The sequence below is a fragment of the Gigantopelta aegis genome, chromosome 6 (genome assembly GCF_016097555.1).
Source record: "Gigantopelta aegis isolate Gae_Host chromosome 6, Gae_host_genome, whole genome shotgun sequence".
Lineage (NCBI taxonomy): Eukaryota > Metazoa > Mollusca > Gastropoda > Neomphalida > Peltospiridae > Gigantopelta > Gigantopelta aegis.
In genome coordinates this window covers 2,109,477-2,126,805 of record NC_054704.1, presented here as the reverse complement: position 1 = coordinate 2,126,805, position 17,329 = coordinate 2,109,477, and the positions used below count along the sequence as shown (strand labels likewise).

General features: G+C 39.3%; 1 protein-coding gene across 2 annotated transcripts in view; it reads right to left on the bottom strand.

Moving 5' to 3' along the window:
• Positions 1–1,543: 1,543 nt before the first annotated feature.
• Positions 1,544–17,329, bottom strand: part of LOC121375073 (digestive cysteine proteinase 2-like) — a 38,990-nt gene continuing 23,204 nt past the window's right edge. The window contains exons 6-10 of one of the 2 annotated variants that reach the window (XM_041502300.1): positions 12,302–12,492; positions 10,963–11,054; positions 10,504–10,665; positions 4,821–5,010; positions 1,544–2,548 (exon numbers count right to left, since the gene is read on the bottom strand). In XM_041502300.1, coding sequence (XP_041358234.1) covers positions 2,361–2,548; positions 4,821–5,010; positions 10,504–10,665; positions 10,963–11,054; positions 12,302–12,492 — 823 coding nt within the window. In that variant the 3' untranslated portion in view covers positions 1,544–2,360. Of the gene's footprint in view, positions 2,549–2,760; positions 2,838–4,820; positions 5,011–10,503; positions 10,666–10,962; positions 11,055–12,301; positions 12,493–17,329 lie in introns of those variants that run through there. The other variant, XM_041502301.1, reaches the window with a different exon arrangement.

Below are 17,329 nucleotides of genomic sequence, written 5' to 3'. Positions count from 1 at the left end.
AACTGTTTAGGTGTAAAATGGGGTGCATATATGTCCTGTAAGTTTAATGTAACAAATGGCGTCCGTCAAGGTAGGAGTAATGTCACCCATATTATTTAATATATATATATATATTGATGGCCTTAACCTAGTTGTTAAGATGTGCAGTTGGGTGTAATGTTGGTGGGGTAATGTCACCCTTATTATTTAATATATATACAGTTGTTAAGATGTGCAGATAGGTGTAATGTTGGTGGGGTGTTTTTAAATAACTTCAGTTTTACTGATGATATGTCACTTCTTTGCCCATCTATTTCTGCATTAAGAAAAATGTTAACGATTTGCGAGACATTTGCAGAAAATTATGATATTATATATAATACAATGAAAACTGTTTGTATGTATATTGAGCCAGAAACTCTGAAGTTGATCAATGTGCCTTCGATATATTTGTGTGGTGATATACTGAAATTTGTTGACAACTATAAATATCTAGGTCATATTATATGCAAAAACATGAAAGACGATAAAGTCATTAAACGACAGTATAGAGCCCTTTGTGTACGTGCAAACATGTTGTTGTGGCGATTTGCAAAATGTTCAGAATCTGTTAAAACACAATTATTTGTTAGTTATTGTAGTAATTTGTACGCGGGTGCATTATGGGTAAAATTTATACAGGATACCATGAAGGATCTTAACTTATGTTATAATAATGCATACCGATGGATGATCGGATAACGACGACCATACAGTGCCAGCAAGATGTTTGTCAAGTCATCGAGTAAAACGCTTTGGCGCTTTACTTCGCTCAACAGCATATTCGCTGAAGACCTACTTTCCCACCTGCGGTGTACAACTGTGTACGTCAAATCTGTATGTGTAAATCGCTGGCACAAGCTGCTGTATATATTATTATGTAATCAGTTTTGTATGTGTTCTATGGATCTGTGATCTGAAATTTAAAAAAAATCTATCTAAAGGTGACGCAGGTTTTCATGATTTTCAGTGACAGTGTATCAGAAGACTTGTGACAATCAATCAGCTGGCCTGACTGTCACACGTGGAAACTGATCATAACGAATGGCAAATCTAGGGGGACACACTTTTACCGATTACTAGCGTGGACACAAATCACGTGTGATGTTTATGTCTCGCAGCTGGTGTATTAATGGTTACTTGTCGACTGATCAAAAGTGATGTCTGGGGAAACGGGGGCTGGACGAATAGTGGTGGGTAGATGGTTTAAACAATATTGAGCCCACATAATGACCTTTCCCTACATTATACAACTGGAGTAATGTGTATTTGGTCAACATGCGACAGCTGTGGGTAGATACATTGGTAGTGATGGACATCTATTTTATCTGTGTAATGATTCTGGTGAAATATAGTTAAATATATTCGTGTCTGGTATAGTTATGTTTTACTATTGAAATAACATTTTCATAATCGGACCACCATATTTTTCAACAGGCAGATAAAAATCAAAGTTCAGCTTTTGAAAGTATATAGTAGACGATATATAATTGTAAGCTAGTAAAAACAAAACAAAATTATCAAATATCTTTTCATTATTTTATTCAAAAATATATCCTGGTAATACTGATTATAGCTACGTATGCAGGTATTTACACTTATTGATACTGACCACGTTTAAGATACCGTATAAATAATCTTTATTAATAAAGTATTCAACATTCTAAAAAATTACTAAAAAACCCTATTCAAACTTACACATGAGTATATTATCTCAACTTTCATAGCAGAAAAGATAGCAACACTATGACGTCCCTATTTAACAAAAACAGAAAACACAAACAATTCGACACTGCATTCAGTTGTAAAATTACAAATTGCCATTCATTTCAAAAGCATCGAACACCAAATTAAATCCAAAAACCTTTGCCATTAATAAGAAACACCAATAGGCAAGCAACAGTTATGGAAACACTTGAGACAGATGTTCATTTTGCCATGCAGCTAAATTACGGGAATGTCTACTTTTGAGCACTTAGCTACTGTAGTTAATATAATAACAAATGTTGATATTTAAAAAAAAAAATTCTAATACATAACAAATAACAGTGTAAACACTAAACCACATATAAACTATATATTCATATTATATTAACTATATTTCTAAGAAAAGTACGGGTAAAAAATATTGCTGCATACAAAACTATCAAAATAATTTGAATTTCAATGGAGTAAATAAATTATTATCTATTAACGTTAATAACGAATCACCTGAGTTCTTTTGGACAGGAAACAATTTTCAACAAGGAAATTAAAATTGTCACTAATTTGACTTTTTGTTATTTTTGGTGGAGACTATTTTAAACAATGAAATTAAAAGTGACTAAATAACTTGACATAGACTATTTAATCTTCACAAACGTGGGACTCGTGGCGACTCCGCAGATGTTGTCTTTCTGGGATATGAGCACGTAGCCGTCATTTCCCCAGTACGTGGACCAGGAGTTCTTGATGAGCCAGTACGCCTGTCCATTCATCACACCGTAACCCACCGCCAGCACAGAGTGGTCCAAGTCATCGGGCTTGTTACCTGCAGATACACACATTAATACTTAGTACAGAGTGGTCCAAGTCATCCGGCTTGTTACCTGCAACAACACACATTAATACTTAGTACAGAGTGGTCCAAGTCATCGGGCTTGTTACCTGCAGATACACACATTAATACTTAGTACAGAGTGGTCAAGTCATCGGGCTTGTTACCTGCAGATACACACATTAATACTTAGTACAGAGTGGTCCAAGTCATCGGGCTTGTTACCTGCAGATACACACATTAATACTTAGTACAGAGTGGTCCAAGTCATCGGGCTTGTTACCTGCAGATACACACATTAATACTTAGTACAGAGTGGTCCAAGTCATTGGGCTTGTTACCTGCAACAACACACACATTAATACTTGGTTAAAACAATACAAACATTAATGTTTATTACTAAGGAAAAAAAGAAAGAAATGTTTTATTTAACAACGCACTCAACACATTTTATTTATGGTGATATGGCGTCAGACATATGGTTAAGGACCACAAAGATTTTGAGAGGAAACCTGCTGTCGCCACCACATGGGCTACTCTTTCCGATTAGCAGCAAGGGATCGTTTATTTGCGCTTCCCACAGGCAGGATAGCACAAACCATGGCCTTTGTTGAACCAGTTATGGATCACTGGTCGGTGTAAGTGGTTTACACCTACCCATTGAGCCTTGCAGAGCACTCACTCAGGGTTTGGAGTCGGTATCTGGATTAAAAATCCCATGCCTTGACTGGGATCTGAACCCAGTACTTACCAGCCTGTAGACCGATGGCCTAACCATAACACCACCGAGGCCGGTATATTACTAAGGAAGCAACTGATCTGGTTTGTTACTACCTGTCAGAAATGTCGAGAACAGTACTTGGTTCTCCATAACAGTGTACCACACAAGGCTTATTTCAAGGTCTGTAGTCGAGACTTGGTTACTGACGTCTGGCTCCTCAGCTGCGCTATTCTATCATCCTGTTTATATTGATCACATGCAAGTTGTACTCTATCGTCATGCTCTGTACACATCCGTCTAATAAATGTTATATCCACCCATACTAACAAACATCCATATACTGAAAACATGGTAAAAATGTACAGGAAAAAGAAGAGACATGAATATGTTAAAAACACTAAAAAGTTAAAGACTTTGAACATCTTCCATAGTAAAACAAAGTAGAAGATCATGCTGTAGTGAGTACATATGTTCTGTATTTGGCCTATAATTATGAAACAGTCATGTTTGGCACACCTCTAAACCTGTCGAGGTCATTGCTAGTATGTAGCTGAAGCTCTGTTTTAAGTAAGGACTCCGATGACTTTCTGTACTTCTTACAACACAGACGATCATAGCACATTCCTTTCTCAAGGTTCTCTACAGTACTCACCACAGGTAGGATCATAGCACATTCCATTCTCAAGGTTCTCTACAGTACTCACCACTGGTAGGATCATAGCACATTCCATTCTCAAGGTTCTCTACAGTACTCACCACTGGTAGGATCATAGCACATTCCATTCTCAAGGTTCTCTACAGTACTCACCACAGGTAGGATCATAGCACATTCCATTCTCAAGGTTCTCTACAGTACTCACCACAGGTAGGATCATAGCACATTCCATTCTCAAGGTTCTCTACAGTACTCACCACTGGTAGGATCATAGCACATTCCATTCTCAAGGTTCTCTACAGTACTCACCACAGGTAGGATCATAGCACATTCCATTCACAAGGTTCTCTACAGTACTCACCACTGGTAGGATCATAGCACATTCCATTCTCAAGGTTCTCTACAGTACTCACCACAGGTAGGATCATAGCACATTCCATTCTCAACGTTCTCTACAGTACTCACCACAGGTAGGATCATATCACATTCCATTCTCATGGTTCTCTACAGTACTCACCACAGGTAGGATCATATCACATTCCGAGGTTCTCTACAGTACTCACCACAGGTAGGATCATAGCACTCCATTCTCAAGGTTCTCTACAGTACTCACCACAGGTAGGATCATAGCACATTCCAAGGTTCTCTACAGTACTCACCACAGGAAGATCATAGCACATTCTCAAGGTTCTCTACAGTACTCACCACAGGTAGGATCAAAGCACATTCTCAAGGTTCTCTATAGTACTCACCACAGGTAGGGTCATAGCACATTCCAAGGTTCTCTACAGTACTCACCACAGGTAGGGTCATAGCACATTCCAAGGTTCTCTACAGTACTCACCACAGGTAGGGTCATAGCACATTCCAAGGTTCTCTACAGTACTCACCACAGGTAGGATCATAGAACACTCCGTTAGCGTAGAACGAGAAAGACTTGAGCGCGGCGTCGATGCTCACAGAAATGGGCCCCTCCTTGGCGAGTGCCACTTTGAGAGCCTGTAGGTCCCCCGATGTGACGTTCACGTAGCCGCTCAGGTTCACGACCGGCTTCACATTGTCAGAGTGACACCGCCCGTCCTGTACAAATAAACACAGAAAAATTAAAATATCAACTCAGGTTTGTCAATAGCTTCAGGTTTTTCAAGTGAGCAGGTTTTCAAGTGAGCAATGTCCATCCTAAAAACAAAGAAATATTCAGAGTTTTGATAATTTAAGTGATAATACCCATTCTGTATTAAAAAAAAAGCCCCAAAAGGTTTCTTATCTAATTCTATGGACTAAGTATTACATTTATAGATTATATTAGACGTCTAACAGTCATGGTTTATCAATGTCCTGGGGTTTTATCAAAGAAAACATTCCTTTCATTTGTGAGAGCCAATTAACTTGTAATTAATTAACTACAAACCACAGTATAATACACCTGTGAGAGCCAATTAACTTGTAATTAATTAACTACACGCCACAGTATAATACACCTGTGAGAGTCAATTAACCTGTAACTAATTAACTACAAACCACAGTATAATACACCTGTGAGAGTCAATTAACCTGTAACTAATTAACTACACGCCACAGTATAATACACCTGTGAGAGTCAATTAACCTGTAACTAACTAACTACACACCACAGTACAATACACCTGTGAGAGCCAATTAACCTGTGACTAACTAACTACACACCACAGTACAATACACCTGTGAGAGTCAATTAACCTGTGACTAACTAACTACACACCACAGTACAATACACCTGTGAGAGCCAATTAACCTGTGACTAACTAACTACACACCACAGTACAATACACCTGTGAGAGCCAATTAACCTGTAACTAACTAACTACACACCACAGTACAATACACCTGTGAGAGCCAATTAACTTGTAACTAACTAACTACACACCACAGTACAATACACCTGTGAGAGCCAATTAACCTGTGACTAATTCAACTACACACCACAGTATAATACACCTGTGAGAGTCAATTAACCTGTAACTAATTAACTACACACCACAGTACAATACACCTGTGAGAGTCAATTAACCTGTAACTAATTAACTACACACCACAGTATAATACACCTGTGAGAGTCAATTAACCTGTAACTAATTAACTACACACCACAGTATAATACACCTGTGAGTCAATTAACCTGTAACTAATTAACTACACACCACAGTACAATACACCTGTGAGAGCCAATTAACCTGTAACTAATTAACTACACACCACAGTACAATACACCTGTGAGAGCCAATTAACCTGTAACTAATTAACTACAAACCACAGTATAATACACCTGTGAGTGCCAATTAACCTGTAACTAACTAACTACAAACCACAGTATAATACACCTGTGAGTGCCAATTAACCTGTAACTAATTAACTACAAACCACCGTATAATACACCTGTGAGAGCCAATTAACCTGTAACTAACTAACTACAAACCACAGTACAATACACCTGTGAGAGCCAATTAACCTGTAACTAATTAACTACAAACCACAGTATAATACACCTGTGAGAGCCAATTAACCTGTAACTAATTCAACTACACACCACAGTATAATACACCTGTGAGAGCCAATTAACCTGTAACTAATTAACTACAAACCACAGTACAATACACCTGTGAGAGCCAATTAACCTGTAACTAATTAACTACACACCACAGTACAATACACCTGTGAGAGCCAATTAATCTGTAACTAATTAACTACAAACCACCGTATAATACACCTGTGAGAGCCAATTAACCTGTAACTAATTAACTACAAACCACAGTACAATACACCTGTGAGCCAATTAACCTGTAACTAATTAACTACAAACCACAGTACAATACACCTGTGAGAGCCAATTAACCTGTAACTAACTAACTACACACCACAGTACAATACACCTGTGAGAGCCAATTAACCTGTAACTAATTAACTACAAACCACAGTACAATACACCTGTGAGCCAATTAACCTGTAACTAATTCAACTACACACCACAGTACAATACACCTGTGAGAGCCAATTAACCTGTAACTAATTAACTACAAACCACCGTATAATACACCTGTGAGAGCCAATTAACCTGTAACTAATTAACTACAAACCACAGTACAATACACCTGTGAGAGCCAATTAACCTGTAACTAATTAACTACACACCACAGTATAATACACCTGTGAGAGTCAATTAACCTGTAACTAATTAACTACACACCACAGTACAATACACCTGTGAGAGCCAATTAACCTGTAACTAATTCAACTACACACCACAGTATAATACACCTGTGAGAGCCAATTAACCTGTAACTAATTCAACTACACACCACAGTACAATACACCTGTGAGAGCCAATTAACCTGTAACTAATTAACTACACACCACAGTATAATACACCTGTGAGAGCCAATTAACCTGTAACTAATTAACTACACACCACCGTATAATACACCTGTGAGAGTCAATTAACCTGTAACTAACCAACTACAAGCCACAGTATAATACACCTGTGAGAGCCAATTAACCTGTAACTAATTAACTACAAACCACCGTATAATACACCTGTGAGAGCCAATTAACCTGTAACTAATTAACTACAAACCACCGTATAATACACCTGTGAGAGCCAATTAACCTGTGACTAATTAACTACACACCACAGTACAATACACCTGTGAGAGCCAATTAACCTGTAACTAATTAACTACAAACCACAGTATAATACACCTGTGAGAGCCAATTAACCTGTAACTAATTAACTACAAACCACAGTACAATACACCTGTGAGAGCCAATTAACTTGTAACTAATTAACTACAAACCACAGTACAATACACCTGTGAGAGCCAATTAACCTGTAACTAACTAACTACACACCACAGTACAATACACCTGTGAGAGCCAATTAACCTGTAACTAATTAACTACACACCACAGTACAATACACCTGTGAGAGCCAATTAACCTGTAACTAACCAACTACAAGCCACAGTATAATACACCTGTGAGAGCCAATTAACCTGTAACTAATTAACTACAAACCACCGTATAATACACCTGTGAGAGCCAATTAACCTGTAACTAACTAACTACACATCACAGTACAATACACCTGTGAGAGCCAATTAACCTGTAACTAACTAACTACACACCACAGTACAATACACCTGTGAGAGCCAATTAACCTGTAACTAACTAACTACACACCACAGTACAATACACCTGTGAGAGCCAATTAACCTGTAACTAATTAACTACAAACCACAGTACAATACACCTGTGAGAGCCAATTAACCTGTGACTAACTAACTACACACCACAGTACAATACACCTGTGAGAGCCAATTAACCTGTAACTAATTCAACTACACACCACAGTACAATACACCTGTGAGAGCCAATTAACCTGTAACTAATTAACTACAAACCACCGTATAATACACCTGTGAGAGCCAATTAACCTGTAACTAACTAACTACACACCACAGTACAATACACCTGTGAGAGCCAATTAACCTGTAACTAACTAACTACACACCACAGTACAATACACCTGTGAGAGCCAATTAACCTGTAACTAATTCAACTACACACCACAGTATAATATACCTGTGAGAGCCAATTAACCTGTAACTAATTAACTACACACCACAGTACAATACACCTGTGAGAGCCAATTAACCTGTAACTAATTAACTACACACCACAGTACAATACACCTGTGAGAGCCAATTAACCTGTAACTAATTAACTACAAACCACCGTATAATACACCTGTGAGAGCCAATTAACCTGTAACTAACTAACTACACACCACAGTACAATACACCTGTGAGAGCCAATTAACCTGTAACTAACTAACTACACACCACAGTACAATACACCTGTGAGAGCCAATTAACCTGTAACTAATTCAACTACAAACCACAGTATAATACACCTGTGAGAGCCAATTAACCTGTAACTAATTCAACTACACACCACAGTATAATACACCTGTGAGAGCCAATTAACCTGTAACTAATTAACTACACACCACAGTACAATACACCTGTGAGAGCCAATTAACCTGTAACTAATTAACTACAAACCACAGTACAATACACCTGTGAGAGCCAATTAACCTGTAACTAATTCAACTACAAACCACAGTATAATACACCTGTGAGAGCCAATTAACCTGTAACTAATTAACTACAAACCACAGTACAATATACCTGTGAGAGCCAATTAACCTGTAACTAATTAACTACAAACCACAGTATAATACACCTGTGAGAGCCAATTAACCTGTAACTAATTAACTACAAACCACAGTACAATATACCTGTGAGAGCCAATTAACCTGTAACTAATTAACTACAAACCACAGTACAATACACCTGTGAGAGCCAATTAACCTGTAACTAACTAACTACACACCACAGTATAATACACCTGTGAGAGCCAATTAACCTGTAACTAACTACACACCACAGTACAATACACCTGTGAGAGCCAATTAACCTGTAACTAACTAACTACACACCACAGTACAATACACCTGTGAGAGCCAATTAACCTGTAACTAATTCAACTACACACCACAGTACAATACACCTGTGAGAGCCAATTAACCTGTAACTAATTAACTACACACCACAGTACAATACACCTGTGAGAGCCAATTAACCTGTAACTAATTAACTACACACCACAGTACAATACACCTGTGAGAGCCAATTAACCTGTAACTAATTAACTACAAACCACCGTATAATACACCTGTGAGAGCCAATTAACCTGTAACTAACTAACTACACACCACAGTACAATACACCTGTGAGAGCCAATTAACCTGTAACTAACTAACTACACACCACAGTACAATACACCTGTGAGAGCCAATTAACCTGTAACTAATTCAACTACAAATCACAGTATAATACACCTGTGAGAGCCAATTAACCTGTAACTAATTCAACTACACACCACAGTATAATACACCTGTGAGAGCCAATTAACCTGTAACTAATTAACTACACACCACAGTACAATACACCTGTGAGAGCCAATTAACCTGTAACTAATTAACTACAAACCACAGTACAATACACCTGTGAGAGCCAATTAACCTGTAACTAATTCAACTACAAACCACAGTATAATACACCTGTGAGAGCCAATTAACCTGTAACTAATTAACTACAAACCACAGTACAATATACCTGTGAGAGCCAATTAACCTGTAACTAATTAACTACAAACCACAGTATAATACACCTGTGAGAGCCAATTAACCTGTAACTAATTAACTACAAACCACAGTACAATACACCTGTGAGAGCCAATTAACCTGTAACTAATTAACTACAAACCACAGTACAATACACCTGTGAGAGCCAATTAACCTGTAACTAATTAACTACAAACCACAGTATAATACACCTCTGTGAGAGCCAATTAACCTGTAACTAATTAACTACAAACCAATACACCTGTGAGTGCCAATTAACCTGTAACTAATTAACTACAAACCAATACACCTGTGAGAGCCAATTAACCTGTAACTAATTAACTACAAACCACAGCCAGGTACTGCCCGTACTGCCCCTCCGAGGTGATCCCACCGTTCTTCATGATCCACATGTACGAGCGGAAGTCCTCCCCACCATCACACCCATTGTTACCCTCACCCCACGAGCAATCCATCAGCTCCTGCTGCGACAGTCGAACCAGGGTCCCAGTCTGTGGATGCAATCACAAAATAATGAGAACAATTTTAACAGAAGAAAACAAAAAACAAAATTCTGTAATACTATTAAAATATAAGTAAACATATAACATTAAAAATAAAACATAAAATAAGATAAGCTGTAAATATATGAAATTAGATTTGAAAATAAGTGAAATCAGTCAAAGAGAAATGATGGCAGGCAGTAAATATGATGGCAGGCAGTAAATATGAAAGGGGTCAGTTTACAGACAGTAAAATAAAAAGTACACAATGATCTGTCAGCTATTTACCAACTGCGTGTGCAGTACCTTTAAGAAATTGGCCCCCTCAATTGTTCCCGTTGTTCCAAAACTCCAGCACGATCCACACACAGCCTGGTCTTTGACTGGCGTCACAGCACCTGGACAAAAACAAAAACACCCAAGCAATTCTCATACCCAATCTCCATTTAAATAGCCTGGTTAAATTGCATCACAGATCTGTTTATGTTTATCATACATTACTTAAATCAGCTCTTTATTCAGGGCCATGTCAATATGACCCAGAATATGCGCCAGAAAGCATCTACAACTGTGTAATGTCCATCAACAGGTCAGCACATATCACAATCTTCAAGCCACGCAGGACTCATTGAAAAGAGAAACAATCCACAAGATTTCATCCGACAACCCACCACATCTCAAATGGATGCTACACCACAGAGTTTCCACCCCCTCACTCACCGAGAATTACAACACACAGTGACCAACACAATGGGTGTAGACTATATTCTCAACACACTGACACTAGTACTGTAGACTATATTCTCAACTCACTGACACTAGTACTGTAGATTATATTCTCAACTCAACCGACACCAGTGATGTAGACTATATTCTCAACTCACCGACACTAGTACTGTAGACTATATTCTCAACTCACTGACACTAGTACTGTAGATTATATTCTCAACTCAACCGACACCAGTCCTGTAGACTCTATTCTCAGCTCACTGACACCAGTGATGTAGACTATATTCTCAACTCACCGACACTAGTACTGTAGACTATATTCTCAACTCACTGACACTAGTACTGTAGACTATATTCTCAACTCACTGACACCAGTGCTGTAGACTATATTCTCAACTTACTGACACTAGTACTGTAGATTATATTCTCAAATCACTGACACTAGTACTGTATATTATATTCTCAACTCACCGACACCAGAGATGTAGATTATATTCTCAACTCACCGACACCAGTGCTGTAGACTATAATCTCAACTCACCGACACTAGTACTGTAGACTATATTCTCAACTCACTGACACCAGCAGTGTAGACTATATTCTCAACTCACTGACACCAATGATGTAAACTATTTACAACTCACTGACACTAGTAGTGTAGACTATTCTCAACTCACTGACACTAGTATTTTAGACTATATTCTCAACTCACCAACACCAGTGATGTAGACTATATTCTCAACTCACTGACACCAGCAGTGTAGACTATTTACAACTCACTGACACCAGCAGTGTAAACTATATTCTGAACTCACTGACACCAATGGTGTACACTATTTACAACTCACTGACACTAGTAGTGTAGACTATTCTCAACTCACTGACACCAATAGTGTAGCCTGTATTTCCGACTCACCGTACAGCCTCCAGTCAAGTTGGTCTGGGACGTCCGAGAGGTTATACTTGGACATGTCGAATGGGAGGCCGCCATGATTGGGCGTGTATGTGTAACCTCGCATCAACCTCATCTCTCCCTCACTGCGATCGGCCAGGTGGTTCACAGCCAGGGTGAAGGTCAGACCAGCTCGGTTCTTAGAGTTGATGAATCTAGACAACATAAAACACATCTGTAAAGCAGATGACAAACTGACAGCACCATGTCAATGTAACACATGTAACTGGTGGCTGTTGGGGAACAGGTTTATAGAAACAGGTCTAGAGAAACAGGGATGAAATCAGAGGCTGCACCTAGTGTTTAGTAGCAAACAGGGATGAAATCAGAGGCTACACCTAGTGTTTAGTAGCAAACAGTGATGAAATCAGTGGCTACACCTAGTGTTTAGTAGCATGCAGGGATGAAATCAGAGGCTACACCTAGTGTTTAGTAGCATGCAGGGATGAAATCAGAGGCTGCACCTAGTGTTTAGTAGCACATAGGGATGAAATCAGAGGCTGCACCTAGTGTTTAGTAGCAAACAGTGATGAAATCAGAGGCAACACCTAGTGTTTAGTAGCAAACAGTGATGAAATCAGAGGCTACACCGAGTGTTTAGTAGCAAACAGTGATGAAATCAGAGGCTACACCTAGTGTTTAGTAGCAAGCAGGGATGAAATCAGAGGGTACACCTAGTGTTTAGTAGCATGCAGGGATGAAATCAGAGGCTACACCTAGTGTTTAGTAGCAAACAGTGATGAAATCAGAGGCTACACCTAGTGTTTAGCAGCATGTAGGGATGAAATCAGAGGCTACACCTAGTGTTTAGTAGCAAACAGTGATGAAATCAGAGGCTACACCTAGTGTTTAGTAGCAAGCAGGGATGAAATCTGAGGCTACACCTAGTGTTTAGTAGCAAACACTGATGAAATCACAGACTGTACCTTGTGTTTAGCAGCAAACAGGGATGAAATCAGAGGCTACACCTAGTGTTTAGTAGCAAACAGTGATGAAATCAAGAGGCTGCACCTAGAGTTTAGTAGCAAACAGGGATGAAATCAGAGGCTGCACCTAGTGTTTAGTAGCAAACAGTGATGAAATCAAGAGGCTACATCTAGTGTTTAGTAGCAAACAGTGATGAAATCAGAGGCTACAACTAGTGTTTAGTAGCAAACAGTGATGAAATCAGAGGCTACACCTAGTGTTTAGTAGCAAGCAGGGATGAAATCAGAGGCTATACCTAGTGTTTAGTAGCAAACTGTGATGAAATCAGAGGCTACACCTAGTGTTTAGTAGCAAACAGTGATGAAATCAGAGGCTACACCGAGTGTTTAGTAGCAAACAGTGATGAAATCAGAGGCTACACCTAGTGTTTAGTAGCAAACAGTGATGAAATCAGAGACTACACCTAGTGTTTAGTAGCAAACAGTGATGAAATCAGAGGCTACACCTAGTGTTTAGTAGCAAACAGTGATGAAATCAAGAGGCTGCACATAGAGTTTAGTAGCAAACAGCGATGAAATCAGAGGCTACACCTAGTGTTTAGTAGCAAACAGTGATGAAATCAAGAGGTTGAACCTAGAGTTTAGTAGCAAACAGTGATGAAATCAGAGGCTACACCTAGTGTTTAATAGCATGCAGGGATGAAATCAGAGGCTGCACCTAGTGTTTAGTAGCAAACAGTGATGAAATCAAGAGGCTACATCTAGTGTTTAGTAGCAAACAGTGATGAAATCAGAGGCTACAACTAGTGTTTAGTAGCAAACAGTGATGAAATCAGAGGCTGCACTTAGTGTTTAGTAGCAAACAGTGATGAAATCAAGAGGCTACACCTAGTGTTTAGTAGCAAACAGGGATGTAATCAAAGGCTGCACCTAGTGATTAGTAGCAAACAGGGATGAAACCCATACATATGAAATCGGCCCCTTGTGTTTAGTAGCATGCAGGGATGAAATCAGAGGTTACACCTAGTGTTTAGTAGTAAACAGCGATGAAATCAGAGGCTACACCTAGTGTTTAGTAGAAAACAGGGATGAAATCAAAGGCTGCACCTAGTGTTTAGTAGCAAACAGGGATGAAATCAGAGGCTACACCTAGTGTTTAGTAGCAAACAGGGATGAAATCAGAGGCTACACCTAGTGTTTAGTAGCAAACAGTGATGAAATCAAGAGACTGCACCTACAGTTTAGTAGCAAACAGCGATGAAATCAGAGGTTGAACCTTGTGTTTAGTAGCAAACAATGATAAAATCAGAGGCTACACCTAGTGGTTAGTAGCAAGCAGGGATCTAATCAGAGGCTACACCTAGTGTTTAATAGCATGTAGGGATGAAATCAGAGGCTACACCTAGTGTTTAGTAGCATGCAGGGATGAAATCAGAGGCTACACCTAGTGTTTAGTAGCATGCAGGGTTGAAATCAGAGGCTACACCAAGTGTTTAGTAGCAAACAGTGATGAAATCAGAGGCTACACCTAGTGTTTAGTAGCATGCAGGGATGAAATCAGAGGCTACACCTAGTGTTTAGTAGCAAACAGGGATGAAATCAGAGGCTGCACCTAGTGTTTAGTAGCAAACAGTGATGAAATCAAGAGGCTGCACCTAGAGTTTAGTAGCAAACAGTGATGAAATCAGAGGCTACACCTAGTGTTTAATAGCAAACAGGGATGAAATTAGAGGCTGCACCTAGTGTTTAGTAGCAAACAGTGATGAAATCAAGAGGCCACACCTAGAGTTTAGTAGCAAACAGTGATGAAATCAGAGGCTACACCGAGTGTTTAGTAGCATGCAGGGATGAAATCAGAGGCTACATCTAGTGTTTAGTAGCAAACAGTGATGAGATCAGAGGCTACAACTAGTGTTTAGTAGCAAACAAGGATGTAATCAAAGGCTGCACCTAGTGTTTAGTAGCAAACAGGGATGAAACCCATACATATGAAATCGGCCCCTTGTGTTTAGTAGCATGCAGGGATGAAATCAGAGGTTACACCTAGTGTTTAGTAGCAAACAGTGATGAAATCAAGAGGCTACATCTAGTGTTTAGTAGCAAACAGTGATGAAATCAGAGGCTACAACTAGTGTTTAGTAGCAAACAGTGATGAAATCAGAGGCTGCACTTAGTGTTTAGTAGCAAACAGTGATGAAATCAAGAGGCTACACCTAGTGTTTAGTAGCAAACAGGGATGTAATCAAAGGCTGCACCTAGTGATTAGTAGCAAACAGGGATGAAACCCATACATATGAAATCGGCCCCTTGTGTTTAGTAGCATGCAGGGATGAAATCAGAGGTTACACCTAGTGTTTAGTAGTAAACAGCGATGAAATCAGAGGCTACACCTAGTGTTTAGTAGAAAACAGGGATGAAATCAAAGGCTGCACCTAGTGTTTAGTAGCAAACAGTGATGAAATCAGAGGCTACACCTAGTGTTTAGTAGCAAACAGGGATGAAATCAGAGGCTACACCTAGTGTTTAGTAGCAAACAGTGATGAAATCAAGAGACTGCACCTACAGTTTAGTAGCAAACAGCGATGAAATCAGAGGTTGAACCTTGTGTTTAGTAGCAAACAATGATAAAATCAGAGACTACACCTAGTGGTTAGTAGCAAGCAGGGATCTAATCAGAGGCTACACCTAGTGTTTAATAGCATGTAGGGATGAAATCAGAGGCTACACCTAGTGTTTAGTAGCATGCAGGGATGAAATCAGAGGCTACACCTAGTGTTTAGTAGCATGCAGGGATGAAATCAGAGGCTACACCTAGTGTTTAGTAGCAAACAGTGATGAAATCAGAGGCTACACCTAGTGTTTAGTAGCATGCAGGGATGAAATCAGAGGCTACACCTAGTGTTTAGTAGCAAACAGGGATGAAATCAGAGGCTGCACCTAGTGTTTAGTAGCAAACAGTGATGAAATCAAGAGGCTGCACCTAGAGTTTAGTAGCAAACAGCGATGAAATCAGAGGCTACATCTCTAAAGTTTAGTAGCAAACAGTGATGAAATCAGAGGCTACACCTAGTGTTTAGTAGCAAACAGGGATGAAATTAGAGGCTGCACCTAGTGTTTAGTAGCAAACAGTGATGAAATCAAGAGGCCACACCTAGAGTTTAGTAGCAAACAGTGATGAAATCAGAGGCTACACCGAGTGTTTAGTAGCATGCAGGGATGAAATCAGAGGCTACATCTAGTGTTTAGTAGCAAACAGTGATGAAATCAGAGGCTACAACTAGTGTTTAGTAGCAAACAAGGATGTAATCAAAGGCTGCACCTAGTGTTTAGTAGCAAACAGGGATGAAACCCATACATATGAAATCGGCCCCTTGTGTTTAGTAGCATGCAGGGATGAAATCAGAGGTTACACCTAGTGTTTAGTAGCAAACAGCGATGAAATCAGAGGTTGCACCTAGTGTTTAGTAGCAAACAGCGATGAAATCAGAGGTTACACCTAGTGCTTAGTAGAAAACAGTGATGAAATCAAAGGCTGCACCTAGTGTTTAGTAGCAAACAGGGATGAAATCAGAGGCCACACCTAGTGTTTAGTAGCAAACAGTGATGAAATCAAAAGGCTGCACCTAGTGTTTAGTAGCAAACAGCAATGAAATCAAGAGGCCACACCTAGAGTTTAGTAGCAAACAATGATGAAATCAGAGGCTGCATTTAGTATTTAGTAGCAAACAGTGATGAAATCAAGAGGCCACACCGAGTGTTTAGTAGCATGCAGGGATGAAATCAGAGGTTACACCTAGTGTTTAGTAGCAAACAGCGATGAAATCAGATGTTGCACCTAGTGTTTATTAGCAAACAGCGATGAAATCAGAGGCTACACCTAGTGTTTAGTAGCAAACAGCGATGAAATCAGAGGCTGTACCTAGTGTTTAGTAGCAAACAGTGATGAAACCAAGAGGCTACACCTAGTGTTTAGTAGCAAACAGGGATGAAATCAAAGGCTGCACCTAGTGTTTAGTAGCAAACAGGGATGAAATCAGAGGCTGCACCTAGTGTTTTGTAGCAAACA